This window comes from Lutra lutra, chromosome X (assembly GCF_902655055.1).
Source record: "Lutra lutra chromosome X, mLutLut1.2, whole genome shotgun sequence".
In the NCBI taxonomy this organism is placed as follows: domain Eukaryota; kingdom Metazoa; phylum Chordata; class Mammalia; order Carnivora; family Mustelidae; genus Lutra; species Lutra lutra.
The window spans coordinates 88,063,694-88,073,486 of NC_062296.1; the positions used below are offsets into that span (position 1 = coordinate 88,063,694).

The following is a 9,793-nucleotide window of genomic DNA, read 5'->3' on the forward strand; positions in this document are numbered from 1 at the left end:
TTTTAGAGAAAGAGAAAGAGCACGCATGCATGCACAAAAGCCCCTGAGTTGGGGGAGGGGCGGGGGGGAGAATCTTCAAGCAGACTTACCACTGAGCACGGAGCACACCAGGGGCTCTTGCTCATGACCCATGAGATCACGAACCATTAGCTGAAACCAAGAGTCAGACATTTCATGGACGGAGCCACCCAGGAGCCCCAAGGAAGCACCGATTTGAATTTTAACACAATCAGCCAGTGACAGGGTAGAAGAGGATGTGTTGGCCCAGGGTAGGAAAGGAGGCAAGGGCCTTTGGGGACGTGGTCACCATGACAGAAGCAAGAGACATGGGGTAGCTAGTTCACGGTCACTCCTCCAGTAAGCTCATCAAACTGATGACATACACTGAGTTTACTGTTCACTAAACACCCTTTGCACACATGTGGCGGTTAAGCCACCTGCTTTTTCTACATCTACAATGACTTCTCTTCTTGAATGAGTGCATGTGGCTTAGTGAATCCAAGACCAGTTTCATTTCATCTCATTGGATTCAGATGATAGCTTTAAAGTGTTACAACAAACAATAGCCTAAAAGAAAAAAGGAAAATTGGGGAGTCCTTATGTTATATTTTAAATTCTTCAAGGTAGCCACAACTTTAAGAATTTATTTGGAAAAAAATCCACAAGCTTATTGATAAAAATGATGAATGAAACAAGGCTGGGAACAGAACTCATGGCATTCCATCATCAACCTCCCTAGGCTTGAAATCAGTGTATAATAGTTTCGGGTATCACCCTTGGCTAGTTGCTGCTTCACACAGTTCTCCTACACCCAGTCTCTGTTACTTTTTTTTTTTTTTTAAGTAATCACTACACCAAAGTAGGGCTTGAACTCATGACCCTGAGATCAAGAGTCACATGCTCTATAGCCTGAGCTGGCCAAGTCCCCCAGTCTCTGTTGCTTTTAACTAATGCCTGTAGGGATTGTGGCCAGCCTCTGCCAACTACCTCAGCAAACGCTTAGTGGACTGTTTCCCTAAACCACTCAAGGGCGTTGGTGCTACTCTAAGGGGTCTAAATGAATCTCTACCGCCACCCAGTGATTCATATGGGTCTTTTAAGAACTCCTTAACTATCCTTTAATAATCGGTTTGTTTTGTTTTTAGTTTTTATTTTAATTCCAATATAGTTAATATACACTGTTATAGTAGTTTTGGGTGTGCAATATAGTGATTCAGCAATTCTGAATTTCACGTCACCTGGTGCTCATCACGTTAAGTGCCCTCCTTAATACCCATCCCCTGTTTTCCCCCGCACCCCCTATCCACCTCCCCTCTGGTAACCATTAGTCTGTTCTCTAGAGTTAAGAGTCTGTTTCTTGGTTTGTCTCTCTCCCTCTTTTCTTCCCCTTTGCTTGTTTTGTTTCTTACTTTCCATATGTGAGTGAAATCATAGGGTCATTGTCTTTCTCTGCCTGACTTATTTCATGTAACATTATACTCTCTAGCTCTATCCACGTCATTGCACGTGGAAAGGTTTCATTCTTTTTTATGACCAAATAATATTCCATGGTATATGTATATACCACTTCTTCTTTATCCATTTATCAATCAATAGACAATTCCAGACTTAAAGTTATATTATAAAGCTATAGTCACCAAAATAGTATGGTACTGACACAGAAATGGACACATAGATGAACAGAACAGAATAGAAAACCCAGAAATGAGCCCACAATTATACAGTCAATTAATCTTTGACAAAGCAGGAAAAACTATCCAATGGGAACAATGTATTCTCATCTTGCCCCAAAGTGACATATGCCTCATTGGCATATGGCTTATAAAGATTACCTTTTTCCTCTTCACACAACTCCAAGAATCTCCCCAGATCTGGCCTTCCAACACGCTTTCCACATGGTTCCTTGAATATCATCAACCAAAGAGAATTTAAAACTATGAGATTAGACAACCTGAGATTGCCATTTTGATATACTATCAGTAGTCAGATATTGACTAGAACACATGGTTTAACCCAATGTCTTGGAACGATGGATGGAATTCTTCAGAGTCTTCGTATATCTGCCTGTTTCAGACCCTTTTATTATGGCAGATGAACTCAACATTTATCATGTGCCTATTTTATGTCAGAATGATGAGATCTGGTTCCTATAACCTTCAGCATCTTTTAATTCATCAAGAAAATGGACAAATGTAAGCAGTATAAGAAAGGACAGGATGGAAATATGCAGAGGGCAAGGGCGCTTAGCTGAACTTATAGAAGGTGGGAAAGATACTGGGGGAGAAAGATGATGGGCAGGGAGAAAGGCAAGGACAAAAGCATGGGGTTGAGAGATCCTGGCATATCAGGGGAACAAAAAGTAGTACAATTTGGTACGGATGGAACACAGAATATATATGGAAGGGGAAGGTGAGAGGGAGAGACATGAGTCTGGGAGGTTAGTAAGATCTAGGGTCTCATATGTCCTGGTGGGTAAACCGTTTTTATTTCAATTGGGAACCTTTTAAGGAACTTAAAGCAGTAGAACGATGTGAGTAGATTTACATTTGATAATATTGTGGAAAATTGATAGAAGGGATAAAACTTGTGATAGCAAGATCTGTGACAGTGTTGATGGAAATGATAGAACAAATTCAGGATGGCAGAACTGGATGGACAAAGCAATGAGACCCAATATGGCAGGAGAGTCGGGATTGATGGCATCATTCCCTAAATGAGGTAGGTTTGGAAAGAAGTGGGTTTGGGGAAGAAGCTAACCACATACTTGCCTCCAGAACCTTTAAGAAAGATGTCACAGTCAAGTTCTTCCCAAGTTTCTATCTCTTCCATTTCCTTCCAAGTTGACTAGATCTCAACTTGATGATCAGAATTGAACATGGAGTAATAGTTGCCCAATTGTGTACACTCTTTAGAAGAAATAGCTGTCAACCAAGTGTGTTAAAAATCTCTCAGACCCTCCTCTCAGCTGAACATATTCTTCCAACAGATGTCTGTGGAATCAAAGTTTATTATCACTGGTGTATCTTTTAATAACAGCACTGTGATCTGTGGTGAGGAAATACATCACTCTTTCTATCCACAGCTTGGAAGGTCTAAGGTGTATTTCTATCATGCTGATACCTCTGTTCCTCCCTCCTTTTGTCTTTGCCTCAAAACTAGGAAGGATCAGCCTCATAATTCTTAGCTATCCTATGTTTTATTCCTAATACTTGGTTGTGAAAGATTGCATTGTGTAACAAGTCACCCACCAACCAAAAAATCTCTTTAAAAATCCGATCAAAAATATTCAGCTCAAAACCTCTTTCTCACAAACGTAAGAGAACACATGCATTTGGTGTTTGTATTATGAAATCAGAGGTGAACCTCCTTCACTGCGTGGAAAGAGGAGAAGCAAAAATTGATAGGAAAGGAGATGAGGAGAATCCAAGTTATTTTCCCACGAATGGAGAGTATACAGCCAACTTCAATGCCATATGATCCGTGCTGCAGCCACTCAAGCAACCCTTTTCTCTTTCCGTCTAGACCACTCTCATCTCCAGGAACTGGCTCTCTGTGGGCCACACATGAAGTTTGACGAAGATCGGTGTGAGTGTGTCTGTAAGACCCCATGTCCCAGAGATCTCATCCAGCACCCAGAAAACTGCAGCTGCCTGGAGTGCAGAGAGAGCCTGGAGAGCTGCTGCCAGAAGCACAAGATATTTCACGCAGACACCTGCAGGTCAAGTGCATTTTCACTTTCACCTTCATTTGACCCATTGACATTGAGTGTGAATGCCCTTTCTTTTGATGTGGTGACATTTCTTGTTGAGGCATTGTTTGCAGTGGCCAAGCCCCTTTTTTAGATAGTAAAACAGAGGTTTGGCAACTAAGGACAAAGTGAGAGTATATAGAGTGATGATGAATTGTGAAAGCAAGACAGTCATGGGGCACCTGGGTGGCTTAGTTGGTTAACCAGCTGACTCTTGGTTTCAGCTCAGGTCCAGATCGTGGGGTCCTGGGATCGAGCCCCCTGTCAGGCTCTGTGCTTAGCGGGGAGCCTGCTTGAGACTCTCTCTCTCTCTCCCTCTGCCCCTCCACTCCCTCTCTCAAATAAATAAATAAATCTTAAAAAAAAATCCTGCCTGCTATTGTTGGGTATGGATCTTTAGCAAAAACTTTAATTGATGAGATTTAAACAATCATTTTGGCGGCTGAGTTTCAAATCAGCAGACTCTTTGGTTCCATCTCTCTCAATATATGTCCACCTCTGGTTTTTTTTTTTTTTTTTTTTTTTTTTTTTTGCTTTTTTCTTTGAAGAAGGTGATGGCACTGGATTTATATAACAAGAAATTTGTTGATAAATAGAACCCTTATGGGTTACTGTTTGGCCTTTCATAGATTTTTGCATCCATGTGGAATAACCATTCAGGATTTTATGTTGACATTTTAAATACATATCTGGAAAATTCACTTGGAAAACATAATCAAATCAGAACAGAGTTATTCCTTTGAATGTAGTCCTTGATTCGGAACTCTCGTGTTTATTTTCTTTCACAACAGCTGTGAGGACAGATGTCCCTTTCACACCAGAACATGTGCAAATGGAAAACCAGCATGTGCGAAGCATTGCCGCTTTCCAAAAGAGAAGAAAGCTGCCTATGGGCTCCACGGTCAAGAAAATCCTTGACTCAACTTTGTTCTGAAGTTCCCCAGCCCTGACATTTTAAATAGCGTGCTGCTTTGCCAAGTTGCTGTCACTCCTCCCCTCCCCAGGTACTAGAAAAAGGTCCATTTTACCCAGTCCCACAGTGAATCCAGACCACTCTTCCATTACACACCAGCTGAGGATTCCCTGCCCTGGCTCACTGACAGATGTCTTCCAACTGACCATGCCCCTGCACAAGGAGAATGGAGAGGAGGGAACCTGTGTGAACCTTTTTTTTTTTCCCTAATGAATGAAAAAGGTCTGATCATCCTAGAATCAGCGGGGCCATGTGATTGACTGCTCAAAGCCGATGAGATAATTTTATAGTCTCCAAATCCTTTGCTAATGCAACTCTCTTGTGAATTATTCTGACTCTATATTATGCAGATTTTGATTTTGTAGGATCAGCACTGATTTTCTGATGACTGTCCAGCTTGTAGTTTTGAGTTTACTGCATTACTGTTCTGTTGTTTCATATTTAAGTGTATTTAAAGAAAATAAACGCCATTATTCAGGCCATGAGATTTTGTGTTATTTAATATCGTATCACTCTACATTTTATGCCAAAGGCAATAGCATGTTTTAAAGAGAGAAAGGAATTGAGAAGGGGGAGGGATGGGGAGAGACATGGGCACAAAAAAACTTGATGTCAGTTTGGGGAAGCCCAGGGAGCAGCTCTCAGAATGTTTAAGATTCTCAGTGAAGTTAAGTGTCTGCCTTAGGCTCAGGTCATAATCCTGGGGTCCTGGGATCAAGCCCCAGTCGGAGCCCCACTTCCGTCTATCTGGCCCCCTGCTCAGTAGGGAAGTCTGCTTCTCCCTCTGCCCTACCCCTCACTCGCGCTCGCATTCTCTCTCTCACAGGTAACTAACATCTGAATGAATGAATGAATGAATGAGATGAAGCAAATGTGACCCAAGAATTAGCTTGAAATCTCTCTTTCCTTTGAGATTCAATTTGATTTCACTTGACCCGTGTCTCATGATGAAGGAGAGTCCAGTGATAACCCCTGATGTCTTTGAAAGCTTGCATCTTCCAGCTGCTTCCAGCTCCAACTCTGTGGCCTCATGCTCTGGTTGTTTACATCTCCCCTCTCGTGGCTAAGGGATTCTTCTCTCTTTACTGCACGTTTCTGACTTTACCGCACGTTTGGCAAACCAGAATGAAGGCAGCTTTAGGGGTATTAAGCCTTTTGGCAAATTAAAAATGTTAGTGCACAGAATTAAATTATTTAGCAAATAACTCCCTCCCTAGCATCTTGCAGAAATAGAAAGATAGATAGATCCACAATCTATTACAACACTTCATTGCAGACTTTTGGAAAGGGCTGTGTTCACGCTTCTCTCTCCATACACTGCGACCTCCTTACAACTGGAAACGCTCCTGATCAAATTTGTGTGACCCAAGCTGGACAATAACAAGGGGGAAGATGATGATGTTTCTGATGCGCACAGTAGAATTGTTGGACCCTGGCCCAAATCCCTGCCCTTCCTCTCTTGGTCCCTAAGCAGTTCCTGAATTCTCCTCCCCTTTACGCAAGTCCTCTGTGGCCTGTGGCTCTGGACCCCTGCTCCTTTCCTGGCTTTAGTTCTCAGTCCCTGCCCTGGGGACACGACCGATCTGGAGCTGGCTTGGGACCAGTCCCCAGCGTGCTGCCATTATCACGGCTGTCCTTTGCTGGCGTTGGCCCGGTCATTCCTCTCCTGTCACTGTTCCTCTTGTCCCTGCCTTATGACCTTCAACCCAAAGCGCCTTCTTCCTTCTGGTTTCACTGTTTGATTCCTAGCCTTCTGAAAGGGCTTGTACATAACTCATCAGCTTCAATTCCTAGCTGTATTCCTTCATTTGATTCCTACCAGTCTCTCCTCCTCTGTAGCTGTTGGTCAAATTCCGTTGAGAGCTGGGGCAGCAGACAGCAGACACTGCACGAAAGAGTCACTTTGCTCATCTTTGGTATAAAGAGAGTCTAAATCCAAGCACGGGCTCTGTCACCTCACCTCATTAAGAGGCTGAGAAACCCTATGGGTCCTCAGTTTCCACACCTGTCAAATGTGGGGGATAATCCCATCTCCCTCTCAGAGTTGCTAACTTCACCTGAGTTACCATACGTGAAAACAATTTGAAAAATACAATGTAATTTATAAATTAAAGGGATCATCCTGAAAGAGAGAAGCATGACTGTGAGCAAAGTTCTTGGCTTATGCTGGATTCCTGGATCTCCCCTAAAACCACCTAAAAGCTGTTTTGGTTAGTGGCTCTGGCTTCCTAACTGCCATTTAGATGGGGGATATAATAGAGAATTCTGGGCTGGGACAATACTATTTGCTGTCTGACTTTGCACCCCTAGCCCTCCGTAACTGCCAAGAGATTTGCACTTGGATCCCCGAGGGCTGTAGGCTGCGTCTGAACTGGGATGGGGCTGGTCCTCAGGGTAGAGGTGGGTAACTGGCCTACTGCCACTTGTGTCTTTTTCATACTAACAGCTTTGGAATGTGGACTGAAAATTCTCAACTTGTTGCAAAATAAAAAATATGTGGGAAGCCTCAAGAGCTTAAAGCAAACACAGTAAACTCAAGTGCTGCATGATGTTCCTGATTATTTAAGCCACAAGGCTGGAGAATGTATTTTAAGTAAATTCTATCCCCCATGTGGGGCTCGAACTCATGACTCAGAGATTAAGAGCCACATGCGCTACTGACCGAGCCAGCCAGGAGGCCCCCATTTTAAGGCTTTCAAGGAAAGTAGCAGTTTGGTGAAAATTGTGACCTTAATGGATTTGGTCATTTGGTCATCAAGAGCTGGATTTTGTCTAATTTACCCATAATCCTCAGTGTGAAAACAATGTCTTACATTCAGTAGGGACCGAATAAATAAGAAAGAAGTATCTCATTAATTTTGTGGAAGCCCAAGCTCTCATTCTCCAGGTGGTTTTTCATCATTCAGCATCTTGCCTGAGTTTCTTTGCTGCATAGCCCTAGGCGATCAAGAAGAGAGTATCCGTTAGGACATCCATGCGTGCAAAAGCACTTACTAATTAAGCTTCTGCTCCCTCCCCTTTACTGATGACCTGCTAGCCAACCAAGTCACGCGGCCCAGCCTGCCGCCAGTGTGGGAGGGAATAAGATGAGAGTGTGACTCTTGGAAGGTGGTTCATTGAAAGCCACCAATGTAAACGCCTCCTACAAGCCTGGTTCCTGTCTCTGGCCACAGGCAGAGCCCTTAGTCTTTGTCATTCTTCAAGAGCCGAACCCAGTTCATGTCTTCCTGCTTCCACATACAGAGTCCGGGACCTATGGTGGCTTTGATCTGATTACCATTTTGCATTTTGGTTCTCTTTCTGGTACCCAGAAAGGTTTGTTCTTTTTGAACTCACAGCTATAACATTTTGATTTTCTTGTATCTCTCTTTCTTTTTGAAGCAGAATAAAGAGGAGTGAATCGTCTCAAGATGTTAATTGAAAATATTATTTTGGCTGCAAGTCTGGCTCAAGATCAAGTCCATTTCGCTCAGTAAGATCCTCCACCAGTTTGCTTCAACCTTTGCTGGAAGTGCCACACTTGTCCTGTCTGAACCCTTCCCCTCCTCATCCCCTGTAGGACCGCACAGCAGTATACACTGGACAGTCAGCACCTGTCTCTCTACCTTGTTCCTGTTGTTCTTGGAACGATCTTGTGTCCAACAATTGCATGAGCCACCTTTTACTTCTATGCTAAAGGCTGCCAGCTAGAAATACTCTTTCCCTCTGAACTCCCAGTGTTTCTCTTGTATTTCTCTTGCGGTGCTTACCACTTCCTACCTTTTCTCACAGGTATTTACATATGCCTTACTGCCATCTTGGTTCCTTGGGTATAAAGCTCATGCCTGAATTTCCCTGCCTCGTGTCTTATATATAGATAGCAAGTTCTTGATACAAATGTGTGGCCTTCCCACTCCAAAATTACCCAAAGGAACTTGGAGCCAAATTTACAAAGAGCTGGATTTCAAGGGAAGGTGATATCGACCTTTATTTTATACCTTCTCCATGTATAGGTTATTTTATACCCCAACTGGTCCTGACTGCCCTCATATTTCACTAAGTGTCATCAGAATACACCGCAGGTAAGTATTTCACTTTCATTTTAGTAGTTTCTAAGAAAATTCTCTAAAAGCATACCTTGATTCCACACATTAGGCAGCACACACTAATTAGAATGATCCCTCGTTTTATAGCTGAATCCTGATGATACAACTTTGCTTTGACTTTCAGAAAACAGCCTTAAATTTTAACGGACTAGAAATGGAGTCTCATACCCACCTGAGATTGTGAGCCACGTACAGAATTACGATTTGTTTGTCTTTAATGCTCAGTGCCTAGGTCAGAGACTGGAGCATGATGAATGAATTTCAATGTTCTCAGACTGCTAGAACCTACACACTTCATTGGAACAGCCTGCAGTTTTCTCAGCCCTCTCCCCTGCCACAGAGACTCAGCAACCGTGTGCCTTTATTAATTATTTATAAAGGTCAGCCTATTCTACAGTATTTAAAACACAAAGAACCTTTCAAGGAAAGTGGATTGCTTTTTACCATTGGCAAAAGGTATATAAAAGCACAGAAGGAATCAAAAAACGTTTAAAATATAGGGACTATGTTTAATATTTCTGGTATTCCCCACTAAGCCTTCTACAGAGTCGGCACTCAGTAAATGTTTGATGATAAAGGTAGAAAATATGCTGTTTTGAAAAAAGGTCACAACTCTTTTGAAGGAGTATTGGCACCAGGATCTTAGAATTTCAAATGTGTATTGTGACTAGAACTATGGCACTGGCAAACCAGGGGATCAATGAATGGGCTTATTATACTTTCTAGGGTCTCTGCCCACGCTCTGTGTCTTAAAACCTATTGTAAAAATGAAAAGGAGACCAAAGCAATGCTGTAGTTTGGTGCGGTCTGTGCAACTAACTGCACCTTATTAAGCTTTTAAGTATCCTTGAGCCTTCATTATCTTTATTTTCTGATGCTTCAATATTAACCCAGTGCAGTGTATCTATTCCTAATTGACTTAAATAAATTTTAACTCATGAAAGTTAGCTCACTGATACATTTCAAATCCTACAACCAAAATGTTCT

General features: G+C 42.4%; 1 protein-coding gene across 1 annotated transcript in view; it reads left to right on the plus strand.

Annotated features, from left to right (window-relative positions):
• The window catches only part of VEGFD (vascular endothelial growth factor D), a 39,467-nt gene extending 34,261 nt beyond the window's left edge, over window positions 1-5,206 (plus strand). Inside the window, exons 6-7 of the mRNA XM_047715588.1 lie at window positions 3,523-3,718; window positions 4,540-5,206. Of these exons, the coding sequence (XP_047571544.1) occupies window positions 3,523-3,718; window positions 4,540-4,666 (323 nt within the window). The 3' untranslated portion in view covers window positions 4,667-5,206. The remainder of the gene's footprint in view (window positions 1-3,522; window positions 3,719-4,539) is intronic.
• The last annotated feature ends 4,587 nt before the right edge of the window (window positions 5,207-9,793 follow it).